This window comes from Anopheles stephensi, chromosome 2 (assembly GCF_013141755.1).
Source record: "Anopheles stephensi strain Indian chromosome 2, UCI_ANSTEP_V1.0, whole genome shotgun sequence".
Taxonomy (NCBI): domain Eukaryota; kingdom Metazoa; phylum Arthropoda; class Insecta; order Diptera; family Culicidae; genus Anopheles; species Anopheles stephensi.
The window spans coordinates 9,100,212-9,123,066 of NC_050202.1; the positions used below are offsets into that span (position 1 = coordinate 9,100,212).

The following is a 22,855-nucleotide window of genomic DNA, read 5'->3' on the forward strand; positions in this document are numbered from 1 at the left end:
TTTTTCCTATTGCTCTACTTCACTCATTTATTCTACTAAAAGTCTTTATCAGCATCTGGTCATATAACGCCGCTACATGCAAACAGTTCTTGGCCTCCCCGAAAAGAAAAACCCAACCAGAAGTACGTCGCAAGTTGTGCCATACCAGAGAGCTGGTGGAAGAAACTCGAGCCTTTTTGGCTCGTAAATTCTCAAGAAAACCAATAGCTAAGGGATTATTAATCCTGTGGTTTCTTCATCTGCTGCACAGCTTTCTTTGGCATGCCGTCCGAAAAAGACGACTTCACCTCGCTTCTTTCTCCGCCATCTTCCGTCCACCGAAGCGGACCAGTCAGTTCCGTCGGATATGCGTTTATCAGTGTTTCTTACGAGTTTGTTGCCGGTTTGGGGGGGGTTTTCGTCGTTTTTATCCCAAGAAGCGAGAAGAATTTGTTGGCCAAAGCCTCACTTAAGCGAAGGCACAACACACAGCGCAGTGTGTGGTTCCATCAAGACATGCTTGTGCAGCAACTCATGAACCGTAGACCACGTGGGCGACTGTTGGCGTAAATCCGTTATAAGACGTACGCGAACTGGACGGAGCAGGTTCAGTTGGCTAAGACGACTTTTCCGTGGAGAAGTGAAGCTTGACGCCACAGCTAGCCCTCCCGAAAGGCCGAGATGAAGGGAAAAATAGCTGTCTTGGTCTGTCCGTAAGAAAACAAAACTATTTTGACATTTAGAAAAATCGCCCAAGAGGTTGCTGTTTGGAGCTGGAGCACAATCAACGCGCAATATCTTTGGCGCTTTGGTTTACTTGGATGTATTTCTTCCACATCCACACACTTCCATCTGAGATCTGGCTAAATGCATGTGAGGCTAGGAACCGAACATAAGTCAAGCTGAAGAACTACAGTGAGCAACAGCAAAAAATAGCGAAAGGAAAGTATTATCTGTTAATTAAATCTCTTTTTTTCCACCCGTCCGCTTCTTCGATGATGTTGCCAATACACACACACACACAAACAGGGGCAGGAAGCAACCACTCAGTCCAGAAGCCCCAAACCGTGGGCTGTTTGGTGGACAGCGAGTGAGTTTTGGGGGGGGGACTCAAGATAGACGAGAACGATGGCGTCGCGTTCTTCGACCTCGATCAGACCCGAGCTTATCGAAAAAAGTGGGAGCTAAAGTTGGAGTTGAAACTGATGCCAAAGCACTGACGCTCCACCATTATCAACCCGAGTCTTGTTATTTGGGCATCGGATCGAAATGTACCGCTAGAGGTTATTTGTTTGCCATCAGCGTTCTTGGTCCGCACTTTGTCTACTTGAGTTGCGTGTGGGTGCACGAGCGAATGTACGAAGCTCGTTTGCCCTCGTCATAATCTTTAGCACAGGGGGCAATTTTTTCGACCACCACACCAACAACAAAGTAACCAAATAACCTACATCTTCCAAGTTAAGATCTTGCACAAACTCCTCCAGCCTCCGGGTCGCATCGCAGGAGATCTCCGCCGAGAATTTCGGTGCGTGCTTTTTTATGGTCTACCCTTAAACCCATCCCGATGACCCGGTTCCGAAGCCCACAGTAGGGAGGCCCATTGCTTCTATAAATATTGTAACTTTATGGAGCACAGTAAAAACGGAAGGGCAAATTTGCCCTTCGCATCCGATGGCACTTCCGATCTGGTTCGTTGAGCGTTGGTCTTATTTTGTTTCTTCCTGCTTGTGTTCTGCCTCCCGATCTCCAGAGCCCGGTACCCGGTAGTAGTGCGCTCTTAAGAAAATCATCAGCATCATCCACTTTTCCGAAAACCGGCGAGTGGCTTCGTTATCCTTTCGAATTCCGAGCGTCCGAGTCGGAGTTGTCACACGGGCTGCTGATACGGCACGGGCACCATCCATTTGCCCCAAAACAACCCTCAACCGAGAAGAAGCCTAGCGTTTTGTGTCCGAGCAGACGATTGCTAACGAACCGTCGTCTTCGTCCGGGAGGGGCGATGAAACTTTTCGGAAATGAGCCCCGTAATTAGAATTCGTTCAAAGTTTTCGCTCAAAAACTCAAAACCCCCGAGAAACCGAAACGTTGGGGGGGAAGGGACACAACGATGGCGACGGGGCTTGCCTAACAACCTAAGAGGTAGTATAAATAAAAAGGCCTCCTCTCATAAAGCAATGGAGTAAAAACAAAATTCACCGGATGGCGTGGTGAATTGGTTGGTTTCGCAGCAGCGAAAGGATGAAAGTTTGGCTCCCACAGGCCCTATCCTCCCACGCTAAATGCGAGGGAGACCGTTACACACCGACGGCGCTTCCGGACACCGGGCACCAGCAGTACTTTCGCTCTCTATTCTGATTAATTAATTTCGCAGCTTCACTTCCGAAGCCGGGGCACGGTACGGGGTTTGGAATTTTGCTCGTGAAGCGGAAGATCGAGCACGAAATTGACAACTTCATCACATCATTCCCGAGAGCGAATCGCAGCGGCGATCCGGCCGCGGTACTTAGGAACTGATTGAAATTTGCCACGCCTGGAAGGTAGGCGCCGCGGCAACACAACGACCTCAAGTGAAAGGGGTTTGAAATCCGAGTTTCACGCGGTTCGGTCGCGTCCACTCGAACGTTCGATTTCGGGATGTGATCGATGGTGAAGCGGTGGCCCTTTCAACAGTGGCACAGAGCGGGAAGTCTCCGAAGCTACTCTTGAGAAGTTCAATTTTTTACCAGTCACGATTGTCTTATTATCCCCCAAGGGAATCTGGGTGCTGAACGAGTGAAATTTTCGATCCACACGACCTACACGGGCAATCGGGACCAATGCGGTGCCCTTGAGAGCCCGCGAGCCTCTTCGAGGACTCAAGTGCCGGACACCGGCGGGGGTCGCAAAACGGTAATTGTGTTCAAGTGACATGAGTAGCTGCAGCTGGGAGCTGACGACGCGGTTGGGCACCATCATGCATTGTGGTCGTGTAAACAAGGCAAAGTAAGTGTACCAGCGCCTGCCACAACACAATCTGGCAAATGAGTGGTGTAATTATGCTTTTTGCTTTTGCTCTCTCTCTCTCTCTCTCTCTCTCTCTCTCTCTCTCTCTCTCTCTCTCTCTCTCTCGCTCGCTCGCTCGAGATATCTTGTACACACGATACAGCCGTAACCAGCATACAGAAAGCAGGGGCCACTCAGCAACAACAAAAAATGGAAACGGTTATGTCTGTGGAATAGTCGGTCACCACGATGCGACCTAAACCGCATGCTACCAACAAGGAAGCCGCGTACTAAGCGAATTGTTTAATTTTAATTTAGATTTCATTATTTGATAGAAGCAACAAAAGGGCCCCCATGCGGCTTTGCATGGCCGGGGTGTGTCTCGTACGCGACCCCATCCGCGAAGGAATCTCCGGGATCGTTTAAGAGAAGACGATCCGTCCAAGGGTGTATCGTTAGCGCTACTCCAACGGTGCACCTTGTGCTCCATGCTACCTCATGCAGCCCCGTTGACTCCTTGGACTTGGCGAAGAGTCTTTGCACTCCACACCCACAGCTGGTCACCATTTGTTTCCTTATTCTCGAGACCGGGTGTTGTGTTGGTGTACATTTTTTTGTTCGTGTCAGTCTGTCTGGAGCACTCCGTATTACTTCACACTCCGAATTCATTACTGGGCGGAAACAAACCGGGCCTGTATGTAGTCGGCCAGTCTGCCAGTGTACACATACTGCAGATGTTACTTCCTTTACATGTAGACCTTGCTGGAGAGAGTATAAAAACTGCAACTCTTTCATATCTCTAGCATCAGTTGGTGTGCTTGAGGATGGTTCCTGACTTCCTCTGGACGAACTTCACCAACACCAAGTGACGTCGCACCATTTTTGATTGCATTCCAACACAAACACCCCACCCGGTACGGCTCCAGAAATGGATCATCGAGGGCGTCACGGTCGGCTGTTTCGCCCAACACAAAAAACCGATTCGCACATTAGCAGCAATCAAAAATGGTAAAATTCTTGACAGATATTGACCCATTCGTCATTCAGCAAGCCTTACCCGAGTGTGCCGTGTAAGGAAACCTTAAGTCCACACCGTCGCAACCCACGATAGCAAACGCGTACCGTTCATGTGTTCGGAGGACCGTGTTCTTCCATTTGCGTTCCATTCGCGTAGCACCGTTTGGTAATGGAAGTGGAGATTTTAGCTAATAGCCTATTAATATAAACGATCATCATCGTGCTGCTGCGCTGGGGCTCGACCCGCACCGCTTACGACCGTGTGAAGTCCGACGCGTCGAGACGGATCATAATTTTCGATAGCACTACCACCTGGGGCGTCACTACCGCACGGTGCTCGTGATGGTAAATTGTCTTCGTAGCGCAGTCGAGCTGGAAAGGCATGGGTGCTTTGCGCTCTAGTAGCAGCGATCCAAACAGTCAAAGTTTTAAAATCGATAAGAGCAAACTAAAACAGCGAGGAACAATTCCTTCAAGTGATGTCAGGTTGGCATTAAGCATGGCATCATTTTTAGATTTTCTCAGCGCAAGAGAATTGTCTTAACGATCGATCGTTTCGACGGAAGTTCGTACTCTAATCGAGGGTTAAAAATCAATCGCTATGCCAACCGTGGATGTCACACCGCAATGACGTCCGAAACGTAACAATCAAAACAAAAAAAAAAGTCTTGAAGTCAACGCTCACAAGATTGACATCTTGAGAACTAAAACAATAAAAGAAAGCCCTCAGCGCAAGAACGCCATTCGCTCGGCTATGGCGACTTCCAGCGTCCAGCAATCGAAGCGGTCCACCCGTGCGGCAAGCACCAAACAAAAGCAATAATCGTAAGTTTGTTCCAAAGTTTGATTACATTGAGTATCGTTGCCCGGTTGCCTTTAGAAGCACCCGCGCCGTGGAAGTTCTCCCGCGGAGTCCCACACTTCAAGTCCAGCCCGATCGATTGATCGCTAAACCGAGCTCGTCCATTAGTTGACGGGAGTTTATCTAATTAGTGATTGGACCGGGGCGGGTGACTTTTTTCTGTTGTTTTGTTTGGCTCGAATCGGATGATCGATTTAGTACCAACCGACCGGTGACGGAGAAACTTTGGTTCCCTCCCGGCATTCTTAGGAAAAATGACGTCCGATCGGCCGATTTTATGGAGGCCTAGTAGCTTTACAGCACGGCAGTGTATTGTAAAACTTTTCCGCTGTCTGTCGGCCCGAAACGCAGGTTGTTTGTGCGATGGGGCTGGTCGTAATTTGATGAATTCTAGGAACGCTGAGCGTTTCCCCCAGTAATGAAGTGTACTGCGCGTGCAACTTCTACGCGGTGCGGAAACACCCGATGGGTGACGGATTGAACAAGGGATCCAGGACCAGCCAACCATTGACGGGGAAATAAAAATTAATTTAACAAGCTACTCTCCCAACAACCAGTTCGACTGAAACTGAACGACGACGACAGTTTGATGAAAACGTTGCGAAGAGCGCCGACAAATCTTCTACTGAACCTCCTGAGCTCCACGAGAGCTCGTCTAGTTCGTCTACGGTCTCCCCATAAATGGGAGGTAATTTACCATTAAAATCTAATTTCGTACAATATTTCGGTTGAAATAACTTTAATTAGAGTCAATCTCGCCTTCGCCTCGGTGCACTTTTCCATGGTGCCGCGATTCAAGGCACGAGGACGATGCTTACTGGAGGGTACTGGGTGTGATAGAAGATACGACCGGATGCCTATCGCTTGTACCGCATCGATGGTGGAGTCGGTCGCTTTTCTCACGTTTCCCCCATCATCTTTGCGAATGGATGGGATAAATTGTCTTTCTATTATCATTGTTGTCACACCAGCAGGAACAACGACACGTGTGTGTGTGTTTGTGCCCGCTCTTGGGTTCGTTAAGACCCTGCTGCATCCTCGTGAACAACCGTCCTCCTGGGCCAACGTGAACTAACTAATCTTCTTACTAGCAGGACACCGAACAGGACGAGAAGTTCTCCCCGCGACCAACATCGCCAGTGTCATCCGCCTGTGCCACGGCCCTGTTCAAAACATAATCTGCCGGCGGGCAGAACCCAAAACGAGCGTCCTTTTTGGGGGGCAGTCCTCGCCCGATGAACCTACGCCAGCTCCTTACAGAGATACCTCCAGCAGAGCATAGCGCACTCCGGAGGGAAAGTTTTTACGGCATTTAGTATTAATATAAATTGATGATTGTAAAGATAGTAAACAATGGCATTATTCGACGTTTGCCGGGCACACGTATCGCATGCCCGGACGCTAGCGGCGGCGGTGACAAGAAAATGAGATCTTACTTTTTATCTGCCGCTCATTTTGTCTTCGAGCGGGCGAAACCGTTTGACATTTTCTACACCCGGGACGCTGATGCAGCGTAAGATAGGGCGCGGGCGCGCGTGTACTTCACGGAAAATTGGGAGCTTTTTGGCGTGAAGAAGGAAATGCCATTTCTGCACGCATCAAATTAGGCGTACCGGTAGCGCTGGGTAATAAAAATCATTGATTCAACGCAAAACACAACCAAGGAAGTGGCATTAGCTGCGTTCTGGATGTTTGTTTTGCTTGTGGTCGGAATATTGCCAGCATCGCAAGAATGGAATTGCGCTACGTGTCGAACGATCGAAAACCACAAAATGCGTTCCAGAGTTTGGTAAATATACCATTTTTGAAAAATAAAAACAAAACAGATCCATTTCGCTTCAACCGACCTTGCCTACCGATCCCAGAGATTGTGCACCGTTGAACATGAAAGCTTTTAACTTCATTGCTGTATCATTGGGATGGAGATGGTTGGAACAAGATTGAGATATTTGTCCGACATCAATACGCAGCTTCCGACAACCTGCTTTCGTGATGGCATAACACTAACAAAATAAAACTACCGACCAAGAAGCAACTCGTCAAGGAGCTTGTTGCTTTGCGACGGCTTATTAAAGGTAATCACCGTGTGTGCAGGAAATTGAGGATCTCCCCGTGTACACACGGTGCACAGCAAAAACGAGCACAAAGCATAAAAGAGTAACAAAAAACTTTCCTTTCAATTTACATGGAAAGCAAGTGTCTTGCTGGTGAAGAAACAGACGACACACATACGCGAGGTGGGCAGAATTGGAAGTTCTTCCAAACGACAACCATTAATCAGCGATCTTTGCCATGTAACGAGCAGCGAAGCGAACGCCGTGCACTCCAGCCCAGGGTGCGTAAACACAGCCGGCTAATTGATTTAAACATCGTAAAACGTCAGTTAATTGACACTTTTACGTGCGAGTACCCGCAACCGGAGGAGGAGGCGTCAGTTAACCGATCGATCGACAAGAAAAGGATACAAAACATGGCGTTGTACCGAGGTGTTACACAGCCCGGAGCAGTATGATAAATCAAATCGCAACACATAAATTATCAATTTACATCAATTATCGTGTGTGGCGTTTAGCCGGGGGGAGGAAGTTACGATGGATACGGACATATCGGAGGGAGAGAACGAGAGAGAGTGCGAGAGGTGTGTGCCAATAATGGTGACACAATAATAACAGAACTACTGGTGGACGTCAGGCCTCCGTTGGGAATTCTAGCAATTCTAGAAGAGCGCCTCAGAACTTTGGGCGATAAAGAACCGGTGTGACCTGTCAAATGTCAACCGGTGAAGACCAACTGCAAGAATTCTCCCAGGAACCCCTTTCCAGGAACGCCGAAAAACCACAAACTCATTTTCCAAATAATGAAGGCTCTAGCGCCCTGGAGGTACTCGAGAAAAAAAAACCCTTTTTGCCGTAACTGTTCATCAACAGCCGAAAACACGGGCAAAGGGACCAAAAGTGATGAAGTTGAATATTTGGAAGAACCTGCGGCACAAGACACCAGCCAGGGCCGAGAGAGAAAGAGAGCGAGAAAAAGGGCCCTAGGGTAATAATGTACCCACACAGAGCAACCGCGTGTCGCTTGACATGTTTAGCTGCTAATGAACTACAATGGGATGTATTCAATCATTTTCACTCTGACAGGATTTTTAAATGTCCGTAAATGTACATTTTGTTTCGCTCGGTGTTCATTGTGTTCCCGGCACTCCCGGCCTTCTCCCTCACAGGCGCACACATCACCCTACCCTTGTGTGTAAAGTGTTGTTCTTTTTTAATCTTACACTTTGCACCACTAATGTTGGGCGTCCCGCATGCTCATTTTCCCGGCCATACAAAACGCGCCGGGATGGGTTTTATCCTCACTTTTGGTAGTTGTACAGCCATATCCAGAGAATCTCCGACAACAGATAACTACCAGAAGACGGGAAGAAAAAAAAACCCTTCCCAAAAGCATATCTTTGTGTGTGTGTGTGTGTGTGTGTGTGTGTGTGTGTGTGTGTGCTGTTGTTGCAGTGTGTATGTATGCTGTTTCTTCTCTTCTTTCTTCTCATCACAATTCTTTCGGATACGACACACCATACGGAAGACACGGAGTGCCTTCAGTTAGATCCACCATGTCCACCAGGGCGCTTGGATATCCAACGCTGGACAAGTTTTGCGGCACAGACAAAACCCAGAAGAAGATAAATGATTCGTGAGCTAAAAAGGGAGATTAGACCGTAGTCCGGGGGGTTCGGGTCTCCGGGTCCCGAGTAATGTAGATAGATTAGTGGGCTCTTCTCCCGGGCTCGTGTGGTCAAACTAACGTTCAAGCGTTACGTTACTTGTGTTCTTGCCTTCGCCTTGGCTTCGTCTACTCCCGGAGATGTACAGCCGTAGCAGAAAGGGGTTGGTCTTCTTGTCTCGGGATGTTGTGTCGAATCTTTTTCCAAAAAAAAAAAAATCCCATCCCTTCACACCACACACGTCCATTGGCTCGTCCCATGGGGGAATCCCTTCCCTCGTCCAACTGGACTGTGTCAAATTTAATGAAGTATGAATTGATCCATCATTTTTCCTGCTTTATGGATTTAGTTCCCGCTTCTTCGCTTTGCGCCCGTGCCCGTGTACCGTCCGATCCATAATTAAGTGAGCCACAGTGAGTGCGGGACACGTTGAGCTTTAACAGAATCATTATCGATCGACCGAGAGCGATGGCCGAGAGCGAGGGGCGAATGTTTGACAGTTTCGCAGCGTTGGGTTTGCCTTTTGCCGGGGTTTTCGATACGCACGGATCGTGTCATGGGAAATGGATAAAAGCCGTGTAAAAACCCACATACGATACGCGGTGTGTGTGTTGGGATACGGCGACTGTAGGTACAAGTTTTGCGCCAAACCAAGCACAGGGTGACATCAAAACTGATTGATCGTTTATTCATTGCGCTTATTTCCAATCGTGCGTTATGTCTGTGTGTGTGAGAATTATATGCCTGTCCTTACCAGCAATGTCGATGGTATTATATCGAGCACGAGGTACCCTACATTATCAAAACACCCGCGCGCCGAAAACCTAGATCTTGGAGGATTTTTGATAAATGAATGGAGTTGCCTACACGTTCACGACCTACAAGTAAGCGAGCGAAGCGTATATAGAATTCTGACTAAAGTTCGCTTGGGAGACTAATTAACGGGAGGAACTTTCCACGAATGTTGCCCACCTTTCGTAGGAGTCAACTTCTTCGAACCGTGTGTATTCTGACGCCTCACGAGCTCTTTCTCCCGAAGAACATAGCCTGTTTGGGTCGTGTTTGACCTTTAGCCTGTGGCAGGTGATGAAGAGGCGCGTTTTTTCGCCTCCCTTCAATCATAAAACGCTCATCCCTTCCACGAACGGAACCACGGACATATGTGTGTTGCTCCGTGTGTTTTTTGTTGTTGCTTTCTTCCTCCCATATTCTGGCGCAAGCATATAATTCCACCCACTCGTCGTTCTAGCGTTTCCCCGGGATCGGGACTCGAAACGTGTCTCGCAGCATGATCCGTGTCCGTGGATGGGCGATAAGCGACGCCGGGCAGGGAATCTGGGATCCCGGAGAGATGGAACACGGACTCAGAAGTAGGCGGGAATGTTCGGGCGGTTTGTGGCCGGCCCACCAGTAGACATCGGTGCTGGAGAATGTGGCAGTCGATAACAGTTTTTTTTTTCCCGAGTCCCGCCCGCGAACGTTGGAACCTCGATGAACGTACGAGGATAAAATGGGTTATTAATGATAGTTCGATTTCTCGCATGTGTGGGCTCGGCCGATCTTGATGGGGGCTTCATAATTTTTATGCTGCACCAGGTTTCAAGGCTCTTGTTTCACTGGTCCACAGCGTTATTCTGGCGGGCAAGCAGGGTCCTCAAACTATAGACATGTTTAATTTCCCGATCAAAAACTATCGAAGACACTTTAGTTGGTAGGGGATACATTAAAGCCTAAACCACCAGTGCGGGACAGAGTTCTGGTAGTGACAGTTTATGAAACCGCAAGCAATTCCTACGCTTCAATATCACGACAACAATATGCAAAAACCTCGAATCATTTCTCTCGCTCCGCTGGAGCGGCTCATCGTCAGGATTTGATGCGGATTGTCAAGATACGCAGATTTGATGAAACAACGGCATTCGTGAAGGCACAAACAAAAAACAAACCACGTTACCATGGAACTCACACCAATCGAACCCCCGGGGTTGCGGTGTACCCGAGCGTGAAAACTGCATTCCGTAGCCTCCACCAAACCACCACCAGGGGGGGGGGGGGGCGTTTCTCCCAACCAACGAAATCCTTTGAACGCTGGAAGCTGATGCCAAACGGGTGTCACCGGGCAAATAGCCCGAGCTGTTTTGCAAATGACTCTAATCAAAACTCACTCGAGCAGAAAACTCGACTTCGTACCGGCAGTGGTCGTTCTCGCCGTCGTCCGGGTGGCGATAATTAAAGGGCCACAGTAAAATTTCCACCGGGGCTAGCACACATTAGCAGCAGCAGCAGCAGCAGCAGCTTCCAAGGACATCCCCGGGCCAGAAGTTGTACGGTTTTGGGCGGTAAGAAGAAGTCCCACCGGAGTGTGGTTTTGCGCTCCTCACCGGAAGACGTTCCCGCAAAACCAAACGGATGGAAACTGAAAACCTTTTTCCCGGCTAACTTGACAGGCGTCGTGGATGCTCTGGTGGTGGTAGTCGAAGTAGAAGCAGTGTGGGCTAAGATCGAAGGCAACTGGACGGAACGTGTCACACCGTGAAGACCCTAACACCGTGGGGTTTCGTGTGCATGGTGTTTATTCGCTACGGTTGATGTTTGTGTGGAAGTGCAAAAATAGGAAAATCCTGAGGTGTGTTGAAGAAGTCCTAGTGACACTGGTGACTAGGAAAATCTTTGAAAGAGGTTTTACAACATGAAGCTAGATAAAAATCTTCAAATAAATATTAAAAACCGATAAACGAGATAACCTATTACGCGCTCACAAAGTTTCAAAGGAATAGACGAAGCTAAAAGTTCCTGGAAAAAGGACGAAACTACAACTTCAATTTCTTCTTCAACTTCAAACCAGTTCACCATAGTTTCGAAACAGTTACTGTACCTTATAGCTTTTTTAGGAATATTTTAAGGACATTGAAGTTCATATTAAATCAACAATCTTTGAAGCCTAACCGATTAGGTATTCCAAGCAGCGGTAGTAAAAATACAAGGGGAAAAAACTCTGACGTCCACATTTTGAAAAACCATCACAACAAAACCAACGTGCGGAGGATTTATCCTGGTTCCTACAATTACGCTCCTAAATTTCCCTGGCTGTTCCTGCTGCTGATGCAGTTGCATCATCTCGGCCGTCGAATGCAAGCAGCAACACACAGCGAGCTTACCATGCACAGTGCGCACCAACGTAATTGCGGAATGCCTCCGAATGGCCGGGCACGTCGCGAGTACACGCAAAGGTTTTTGATATTTGAACTGTGTGTAATTGAAATGGCAGAAGGATTTTTCACCCCCTGCAACCCACACCTCTCAAGTACACTTCCACCCCGTCTGCTGCATTGTGTATGGTTTGTGGGGTTCGCACATAGTTTTCGCCCGGAAGCCCAGGCATGCTTTCGCTCCGAGCGGGCAACCATTGCTCGGTTTCGACTTTTGCTCTGTTTCGAGTTTTCCCCGTCTCGGTCTACACTCTGGTTCTGGATGCAGCGGGAAAAGCTTCCTGAAGCCACACCAGCACAAACTCGGTGGTGGGTGGGTGCGTTGTGTGCGGGAGTTTTGTGTTATTTTTCTCCGGCAAGTTCCTTCTGTGATGCACCCTTCGCTTTGGTGGAATCGTAAAAAATTACTGAACCGAAAACTCGCTCCTCACTGTGGGCTCCTGCATTCGGCCCCCGCGTTTTCCTAAGCGAAAATTTGCTTTGTGGATTTTTCACAACCCCAAGTGGACCCCTCTTGCCACCCCGTACCGTACCCTCGCACCATGGCAACACGCTCAGCTGGAAGCTTACAGCATCACTGCGAAGGTCCTGGAACTCCACCGAAGGACCTGGATCGGCGCGGGCTTTTGGTGTGGCTTCGCGTCGTTTTCCACGCGCGCGCGCTTGATCTCTCACTTTTTCATTTACTTTTATTCGTTCAAACCGTTCCGCCGGCATCCTTGGCCGGCTGGACTTTTTGGAGGGCGCATGTTACAGCAGACAGCTGGAGCAGCGGGCTCTGGGTTCTCTCGATACGAACCGAGCGGAAAAAAAAACACAAAAAACGCCGGGCATTACAACAACGATCGGTTGGTGCCGGGAACCGCGGGAACCTTAATTTTTCCTCCCTTGGAGATGGAACACGCCAGACTAGAGGTGGGGCAACAGCAACAACAACATCGTTGCACAATTTGCTTGCATTTTGCTGCACTTGTGGAAAATGTGATGCGAAAAAGGGCGGCTGCGAAGGAGGCAAATAAAACGAAACACCGCTGACTTCATCGTTTTGCTGCTCGCCGGAACAGTAAACGAAAAAGATCAAGCGAAGCGGATTGCTATTTTTTTTCGGTGTACTCACCCACAGCAAGGGTTCACCAGCCAGAAGTGTGTGTGTGTGTTGAGAAATTACGAAATTTTTCCCAAGCTTCTCCAGCTTGATGATGGAAAGGACTTTTCCTTTGAAGATGGTCTCTAACGGGTTGCTGCTGCTGATGCTGCTGCTTCTGCAGCTCAGCGAAAAAGAGGTACGAGATATTGTGTTATTGCATCCCCGCACTACTGAACTCGACTGACGTTGTCCGAGGGATTTGCGATGCGGGAAGAAAGGTTCCTTTCCCATTTTCTTGCCCGATTTTTCCGACGCAAGATCGGATCTTTGGAAGCGCTTAAAGAGGCGCGAAATTTGTCGCACTTCGTTAGGTTGCGATGGCTCTAGAATGGCCCGGTGATGGTGCACTCACCGGAAGAGGTCAACGAGTAGTAAGGATTTTCCTTAGCACTATTGCCAGCTAGCAAGGATGGAGCGGAACGCTTGGAGCGTGCAGATCTTGAGCCGTCCGTTTGCTCAAGCATTTCTAGAACAAGTGTCAGCAATCATTAAAACAAGATCCGCAAAAAATGCCTGCCCAACTTTCGGGAAGTACACATACAGTCGGGCATACGGCTCTTTGATGTCTGTTTTGGGGATGTAGAAAAACAACAACGCCAGCTCTGAATCGTGAGAAAAGGAACCGCTTGTGACATATGGGCTGTACTCGTGTGAAGGTAGTCACGGCTACGAATGAGTCACTATTTTTCTCAACTTCGCTCTTGAGAGGTCAAGCACAGGATGTGAACAGCCTTTCACGGATGTTGAACTAAGGGCTAGCAAAACTTCTCGTGAACCATACGTTCAGTCTCGCTTCGGGGCTCTGGAAGGATGTCTCAAGAGAACACACTAAGCGGAACTCGTCAGAACAGCTGAACAAAGGGAGGGGAACAAAAAGGTTGGCCACTAATGACCAACAATATCCGTACTATTTCTGCTTGTAGCGCGCGCGAACGAGAAAACGCTTGAACAAAAGTTTATCCCACGCTTTACAGTGTCCGGACATTGGGAAGCGCTACATGTCCTTACGCTACCCTTCGGTGTGAGTGTTCTGGATTCTTTTCCAAACATCTTGACAGCATGAGACGGCACACACACAAAAAAAAAAAATACCCCGGCAAGGTAGTGCCGGTTGTAGTATATAAATATACACTTTTCTTTCCCGAATCCTTATCCACACGGCCCACATGTACGCCACATGGCTGTGTCCCATTTCTTCGGATGTAACGCTTCAATCGGTGTAAACTGCGACCAGCAACAAAAAGGACAAACTACACCAAGGCTGGGAAGAACTTTATCCTCTCCTCCCCAGTTTCTACCCGCTTGTTGACGCTACCAGCATCAATTGGCGAATGGAATTGCGGCCGTACTGAAGGTGGCACACCGCACCACGCAAACCTGTCTCCAAGTTCTTACAGTACAGCCGGGCGGCGAGAGAAAACGAGAAAACTTTGCCAAATATTTACTCCGCGTGGCCAACAATGCCGGTGGTGTGCCTTTTAGTGTGTGTGTGCGCGCCATCATCTGACGACGTTATGATGCTCTAGTAGCTGGAGGATTTTCCGTACGGTTGGTTCCATGTATTTTTCCCTGCCATTCAAGTACTCTCTTATTTTCGAAGGTTCGCCAAACAATGTTCGCCCACCCCGAGAAAATCATCCGACGAAGCATCGATTTCTTCCTTCCATCCGCACTCAATAACCAAACCATCGGTGGATGAAAATAAAGAAGAAAACTCTCCAAATACCAAAAAAAGGACACCAAAAAAAAAAGACCAACAACTACCATCGACCAAAACTTTCGACCAACAATTGAACACACCAAGCGCGCGAGCCCGGGGTGCGTGGAAAAATTGCTGGCCAAGTTTTTCGGTTGTCGGAAATGATTTACTGCACTTTGCTGGCATCGGTCCTGCCGGCAATCGATCTTGCCGGCGTGGAGGGAGAAGTCTGTGCAGAGCAAAGAGCGGCTAGGCTAAGGCGGACACAAAGTTAGTACACATAAAACTTGGGTACATGAACTGGCCCGTTTTTTTGCCTCTCCTGCGGGCACGCGGTAAACTTGGTGTGATTGACAGAATGGAAAAACGGAGGAAAAAAATCGCATCGCGAGGTAGTGGAAGTTTATTTTTTTAAAGCAAATATTTCAATCCATGTCCAATGTTTGGTAATGATGGTTTTGCGGTGAAGAAAATGTTGCTGTCAAAAACAAAAACTTAAACGCTTCTAGAGCATATTATGGGACCTGTTAAAAGAAATAAGTCTGGTTAAATCTGGTCTATATCATCAAGCATGGAGATTATCTGAGGTATGTCTTATATCAGACAAAAGATCTTCAAGGTTGAGGAACAAAAATGTTCGCGGGACTAATTCTCAAAGTGATGGCTCTGCAGCTACGATTAAGAGTGCGCCGAGATCATCGCCCTCATACTGCTACATCCGGAAAATTGCTATCTCCACAAAAATATAGCGAAAATCTCCTGAAGTCTCTAAGTCTCACGTTATGTCTAACTTCTAGTCTAATAATTTTGCGTTAAACCTTGACCTGCACATTGAGCATCTGGTCTCGAGACAGAGAAGAAATTCTTGTCCAACGGAGACATAAGATTCACTGAATCAAATAGGAAGCACCAACATTACCAGGAATCCTAAGTTGGTCAACACTTTAGTCGGCAATACTTCAATGAACTGGGTAACATAAAGCAACTTAGTTCTTTCAAAATGTATTTAAATCCAGTGTCAAAACTGATTTTGCAGTCCTTTACTTGAACCCTGAACTTCATGTCATACAGGTTTTGTCACTCAAAGTAAAATTGGAGTCCCCCTGTATGATACGTTTCAAACATTCGCATCCTTCTCAGAAGGTCAGGCCCATATCCTTCGATTCTTACCGTATCACACGTGTTCAGTGATGAGTTGTTCTTCCCGCACCATTTTCATCCAACTCGCCACCCTATCAGCTCCATCCATGTTCAGCACAAAACGGCCTCAAAAAGACCTACGGTATTGCACATGAAATTGATAAGGATGAACAAAGCAGGCAAGCCGTACTTCACCATCGTCCTTAAGCTATTCGGTGGCATTTCTTACCGTACAACAATATTCATTAAAGTTTTATAGGACCACACGGACTACGGTCCGTCACGATCGTTTCGTTCCTTGGGTGCTTTCACCTCGTAGAACACCCATGCTATTATTTACCAGTCTCGAACCTCGAAAATATGCCCGCCAGCCTTGCACGCGATAGAAACGCGCGGAGGAGAGCGAAGCACATTTTCCAATTTAATTATAATTATTCGATTAATCGATCGATCGATTGCTGGCGGGTTTGTGGGCGGAGGTTTGCAGTTGGAAGATTAAACACGCTAGCCTAGCCACGGAAAGGATTTGCCGTGGCCGGGATGAGTGTTAAACCGGTTAGAATTGGTAGACTGTGAGGGGGGGGAGCATTTTGATTTGATTTTCCCCCGTTTTCAATAATGCTCATTTCGCTAAAAGCCACGACCATTTTGTGGTCTAAATTCTGGATTCCCGATTTGCTGTTACAAACTGGCGCACGCGTTATAATCAGTCAAATGCGTGCACATTACCTATTTTCTCGCTACGCAATGAATTGTGTGTGCGTCCATTAGGGAGTTAAATTTGGTGTACGAGCATAAACCGTACTTTTAAATAAATATGCATCTGTTTCATTAAACATTGAACCGCGTATAACAGGCAATAAAACCTTGAAGAAAGCGCAACAAAAAAGTGGCAGGATCCATCTAAATAAACCAACATCTGGATTTGTTTACGATGACAGTTTTGCCGTACCTTTCTTGCTGATTAACCTAACCGACAGGCTCACCCTTCGAAACAGGGAAAACAATCCGAGAAAATGGTTCCGATTTCTTTAAAACTGCGATAGACTTTCAGAGCGGCAAGCGCGTAAAACGCCGCCGTCAGTGGCACCGTCATCTGTTGCAAACAGATGGCAGTTAGTGACGGTAGCAGACGCCCAAAAAAGGGCACAAACCACAATTCCCTTCGCTATATTTTTTTTATTTTTTGGTTGCCATCAATTTTCGCGACTGAGATTGACCGGACGACGGAAATAAATGTCTGTCGCGCGCGTTCTTTTCGCGAAAGGGAATAAAATGTCTCGCTTTCCCGGGTGCGTTTTTTTGCCTTCTTCTGCTTTCTCTTCAATCGTGTCACACCCTTCTCAACGGTGACAACAGTTTTCACCGCCCGGATATCTGGCCACCCGTTTTTCGTGGCTGGAAGGCAGGATATTCTTCGGGCTTGACTTCGGAACCCTTCGGAATGGGTGAGATTTTGTTTGAGTAAAAGATTTTCCCTGCTGTCATCGATTGATTTTCTTTTGGTGACGTTCAATCGGAGGTATTGGAAGGACTTACTTATACAAACACACAAGAACACACAGCGAGAGAGAGATGGGCTAGCCCGTAAGAGCAAACATTACATGTGAGAAGGAACCTAACCTCAGATTAGGCGGCATCAAGCATCGACGGTTGGCAATGAAAGTACATGCTGTAATCGTTGCCGATTAGCAGCTGTTTTCCCCCGTGCTTTTCCACCCTTTTCACCTTCTTAATCACCCGGTTCAACCGGGGTAGTGGAAATTGAGTTTCCGGCAAAGTTTGGAAGGCACAAAAATCGATAATTGGACGGTACGGCTGTTCGTGATTGTGTCGCATGAGCAAACAAGCATTACGGAAACGCGAAGAAAAGCTAAGAAAATGTACTCCCCCTTTTCCGAAAACACACAAACGGAGCAATCGAAGAAAATGAGAAATATCACAGGGAAAAATTTAATAAAAACCTCAAGACGTCACCGAAAACCTGGGGCACCCAGCCTTCGGTAACGGAAGGGAAAACTAATTAATATTTCTTTTTCCTAATGAATGTCAAACAAAACAGTTGAAAGCGGCTAGTAATTTAAGACCATCCAGATTGTCGTTTGGGAATTTTGATAATTATAAGAAAATCAGGAAAAACTCAACCTCCGCCCCCACGGGATCCCTTGCGGGTTGTGTACTAATTGAGCAAAAGGCTCGTGAGCGAATAAAATGTGATTTGCTTGCCTGCTTGCCCGTTCCATTTCCACGAGGCATTGGAGTGAAGTGTAGTATAATTTTCAGTGCCCTGGATATCAAACGATTGAGGAAAACACACGGCAGAAAACTGGGGGACTGTTGTCCCCGGTACGGCAACATATGGACGGCCGTGGACAAACTCCTTCCGATTCACCCTTGGACTGGACGAAATGCGAGCGAAAAAAAGGTCGAAAAAGAAAACCGCCTCGGGGGGAAAATCAACAACAATAATTGGAAAGAAAAATCATGGCAGCTCGTTTGTTCTTTGCGCCAGGGCTGTACAAAGGGGTGACACATTTATGGGTGACATTTTTGCACCTTCCAGTGCGTGGCGTTTGTCGTCTCTGCATCTCTTTCTACGCTGAACCACTTAATTTCCAAATCGAAAATCGAGTTCGAGTCCCCTGCGGATTTTCACTTCACCACAGGATTCACTCAACGGCCGGTGTCTGACAGTGAGAAGGGCACCTATTTTGACTACACGATACTCTGTTTTTTTTATCCCTCACGCGACATATTCGTCGTGTGTGTATGCGTAAATAGCAGTTTTATGTAAATGTTTTTTAACTAACCCACATGGGGTTGAAGCGGGAAAAAGGTGAAAAAAGACAGCCACACAATTCAGCAACGACATGGCAGAATGCCAATAGGAAGGAGATGAAATTTGGAGGAAAATTGTAGTGGTGAAAAAAAAAACGCATGCACTGCATGCACGGAAGGGAGTGAAAACCCATCGAGGAAGAATCGGCGGTCTTGTAAAAGGAAAACCACCAAAGGGCGCCAGGGCTAGAGAGACACATACAATCCCGGTGAACGATTTAAGGCCATAAATTGTTTTAATTTTTGATTGATATGCAAATGATGCGAAGCGCAATCAGACCCTTTACGAGACGTACTTCGGGGGGGTGGAAAACCGTACGAAAATGGTGTCCTGTGTCGTAGGCATCCTTGGCAGATATGATACGAGTAAATTGCCTGCGATGCACTATGGTGCAACTTACTCCACGTGGATGGGCATTTCATTTTCAAAATAGTTTTATACTTAAAAAATATTTTTGTCTTATTTTCATAAAAGGGATAAGGTTTTTATATCTTCATATAACTCAAAATAGGCACTCAAAAAGCTAAGAACAACTATTCAATATATTGGCATTTGACATGCAAATGGCGCTGTCAAGCTATTGATTAGATTGAAGAAACTGATTTAATATAATTGTAAACACGGTTAGTTTTTGTGGGTTTGGATATCAGTTTATTCGCTTCAAATTTAGAAATTCATAAAATTCTAAGAATAACCCCAAATTGTGCGAAGTTCTAGAACGGTAAAAAGCTGAAATCTATAGCTGAGATATTTGACAGAAATTGTTTAACATTTGGATATTAGCCTTTTACATGGCTCGAAGTTTCTGTGCGTTACTCATGTTTCATGAGTTAAAATATGCTGTGCTCCAAGTAAGTTGTTTTGGTAATATTTTTAATATAAAAAATACATTAATCATAGTTTCATATATATCACGATTTTTCCCTACTATTGATACAGCTATGCTACAAGATACCTTTGAAGATAATGGAGAAAACAAAATTCAATTCTTGGTTTTTACAAAATAACTAACCTACTTCTTCCGTTCTTCGTGACATTTTTATCCTAATGTCCACCTCAAAACCATGGTGCGATAATAGCACTATCCCTAACCGCCTCTAGAATTCCCCTTTTTTATGCTAGCGCATCGTAAAAATTCAACTGTGCGTAGCAATATTAATGATATTATTATTTTATGCTGTGTCTAGCCCTGCTTTCCGTTCTCCTGTCTAGGTCTAGCGCAGTGTCTAGGCTTCTATTTCGCCCAAAGCTAGCGTGAGCAAAATTATGATTAAAAGGGATAGAACAAATGCCAAACGAGCCGAAAGCATCTCCATATAATGACAATGAAAACATTCCACCACCTTCAAATTCTTATCGATTTTTCTCACCCGCGTCATCACGGCCACCGCCACGATCATCATCAACACCATCCCGTGCCGTGCGAAAGCTCATCTCTGCACCCGGTGCGGGCCAGCAGGGGAGGCTGGCAAAGCGATTGTGATGCGATAAGATTTATGGAAAAAGCACCAGTCAGGCCAAATAATAAAAAGCGATGTAATCGGATGTTGGAGCGTTGTTCGTTAGGTCAAAATTCGTTCGGGACGTAAAAAACAAAACGCAATGTTCACGATCCCACTGGGGGGAATTTCTGCGAAAACGAGATTTTCGATGTCCTCCCTGAAACATCACGGCTCTTCTCGTCACTTGGTACAATTTTTCATTTCCATTTCATCCACTCGTTTGTGTTGATCCACCGAGAGAGAGAGAGAGAGAGAGAGAGAGAGAGAGAGAAACACAACACCAACACAATGCACCCGGCCAAAACTAGGCAAAGGGCAATCTTAAAGGCGATTTTCCCCAAGGATTCGGTGCGAATCGTTAGAAATCCAGGCCGAAATCGCACCGAAGGACGCACCGAAAAAGATGATAAATTGCAAAATTGTTTTCCCTGCAGAATTTTCCCACTCGGCGCTGAAAAACGCTAAGGCCAACAGGAGTAGGAAAACAGAAACTCGTCGGGGTGTGTGTGTATGCATGAAAATCAATTTCCATCGGCCGATTCCACTGGGAGCTCGGTCCTTGGTATGAAGCGGAACTTTACCCGAATATGTTCCCTAGTATTCCAGCACCACCAAACCTCGGAATCGGACGATTACACAGCGCAGACGATTCTTTTCCAACTCACTGTTGGGTGATTTTCCGTTGCTGTTGTTGTCGCCCAGACTCGGGCGAGTATTTGTCATCACCTTTAACTTCATTATTTTTCTCTCTCGAAGGGGTTTTCCTTTTCTTCGTTTTGGTTGTGTGCCGACTAATGACTTTTTCCCGAACAAACGGGACCCCATCATCATCGCTTCTGGATTCCCCAAAGTTCCGGTACAAGTCAGACGATGGTCAGGTCCCTCGTTATCCCGGGCTGAACTTGAAGCTCAAGTAGAGAGGAGTTTGAAAATCGAATAAATTGGATTATCCTTTCGATCTTTGCGCTCCAGCTGGGTGTGGGTGTGAGTTTGATGGGATGGACAGACAGGTTAGTTTTTCATTTGCCGTTCATTATTGTACACAGACACAAACAAACACACATCGACACTGTTGGCGATTTAATTGGGAATGAGGGCCAATCAACCCTTAGTGCGGCGGGGGGCGTTCGAACCGTATTACTTGAGCCTTATTAGCGGTGATCTATGGAGGTAAAAGGAAAAGCCTGTTATCTGGCAGTAAGAGTGTTAAGTAAGCGACCGGAAATCCTATTTCTAGCTTGACAGCAATTTATTCGCTGATTCTCACCGACACAGGGTACCGCCGAAACGTTGTGTTAGGATGGCAATACAATTATAAGGATGATAAAACACAGCTTTAGCACATCGCTGCTGTCTAGCTGTTGACAGTAAACACAAGCAAACAACGATTAGATAAATCAACAGCCGCCGTTATTCGAAATCCAGCAAACAATTCCCCCAAAAAAAAAACACCTAAATGTTAGTTACTGCTGTAAATCAAACACAAACAAGTTAGCAGAACATAGAGAGCGAGAAAAACTAAACGAAAAAAAAAAATCAAAAAAACAAACCCAAACAAGGATGAAAAACAAAATGAAAATAATAATAACCTCGGTTGGTGTGTTTGATGGCACCACGCAGGACACCGTTCTCGCGACACTCCATCGTCGCGTCGTATTCGTACGAGTTGTTCATTGCACCTGGGCCGGGCACGGCCGTTGCAGTGACACCGTTGCAGTTGCACTGGTGCAGGGCGCACCGTGTATCGCCGGAATGCAGTACCGGACCGTTGCGCTGCTCATTGGCACTGGGCCAAACACACACACACACACACTTTACAGGCACCGCATGAAACCACTGGCCAACCTCTGCCGGTTGGTCGGTGTTGGTGGTGCTACTAGAACACAATTTTTCCAACAATTTTCCTTTCCTTTTTTTTTGCTTTCGGTTCCAGAAACTTTAATTTGCACTAGCTTGTTTCGTTTTTCTTTTTCGCGTTAAACATTCAATAAAAATTTCAATGAAATAAAAAAAACACACCGTTGCCACAATTTTCTTCTATTCTTCCTCTCCTGCCTCTCTTCGGAAAATGGGGATTTTGATGCACAGGATAAGAAACGAAAATGGCCCAAAATTCACTGATGCCCCGCACACTGCACTTTAGCGCCACATTAAATGGCTTTCACCGGCACTTTTCACTGCGTAACACATTCACATCTTTTTAACGCACGGACACGCATATCGCTATGGATTAAATGTAGAAAATGAAATTAAAATATTTTTTCTGAATAATGAAAACACCAACGTATAAAAAATGGAACACCAAATCGGGGTGAAATAAAATAAAAAAAACGGCGTAAACACGGACTCTTTGACGATATAAAGTGGAGAATATCTGAGTGCGGGGAACACAAAATTTCCAGTTCGCCTGAATGCGTAGCAGGAATGTGTAGGAGGAATCGCACGAATTAACAAAAAAACAAATGAAAAAAAAAACCCGGAAAAACACAAAAATAATACCCGAAACGCTATTATCCGCGAGCGGTTGAGAACGTGTGGAAAATAAAATTATTTTGCCCATCCAGTCACGCACACACACACACACGCTTTCGATTTGCACTTTTTCGAAATAAGAGAAAAAAAAATCCACCACTTTTCTCGTATTTTGAGGCAACTTTTCACCGGGACGGTCTGTGATGTGCTTTTTCACAGTTTTTTCGTGTTTAAAATCTGCTTCATTCCAGAACATTGAAGAACGGCACCGTTTATGGGCAGAATG

General features: G+C 46.5%; 1 protein-coding gene across 10 annotated transcripts in view; it reads right to left on the bottom strand.

Moving 5' to 3' along the window:
• LOC118503793 (teneurin-m) overlaps nt 1–22,855 on the bottom strand; it is a 535,466-nt gene that overhangs the window by 158,695 nt on the left and 353,916 nt on the right. For 3 of the 10 annotated variants that reach the window (XM_036037478.1, XM_036037479.1, XM_036037477.1), the window contains exon 2: nt 21,687–22,320. The exons of the other annotated variants lie outside the window; for them this stretch is intronic. In XM_036037478.1, the coding sequence (XP_035893371.1) occupies nt 21,687–21,771 (85 nt within the window). In that variant the 5' untranslated portion in view covers nt 21,772–22,320. The remainder of the gene's footprint in view (nt 1–21,686; nt 22,321–22,855) is intronic. 10 annotated transcript variants of the gene reach the window in all.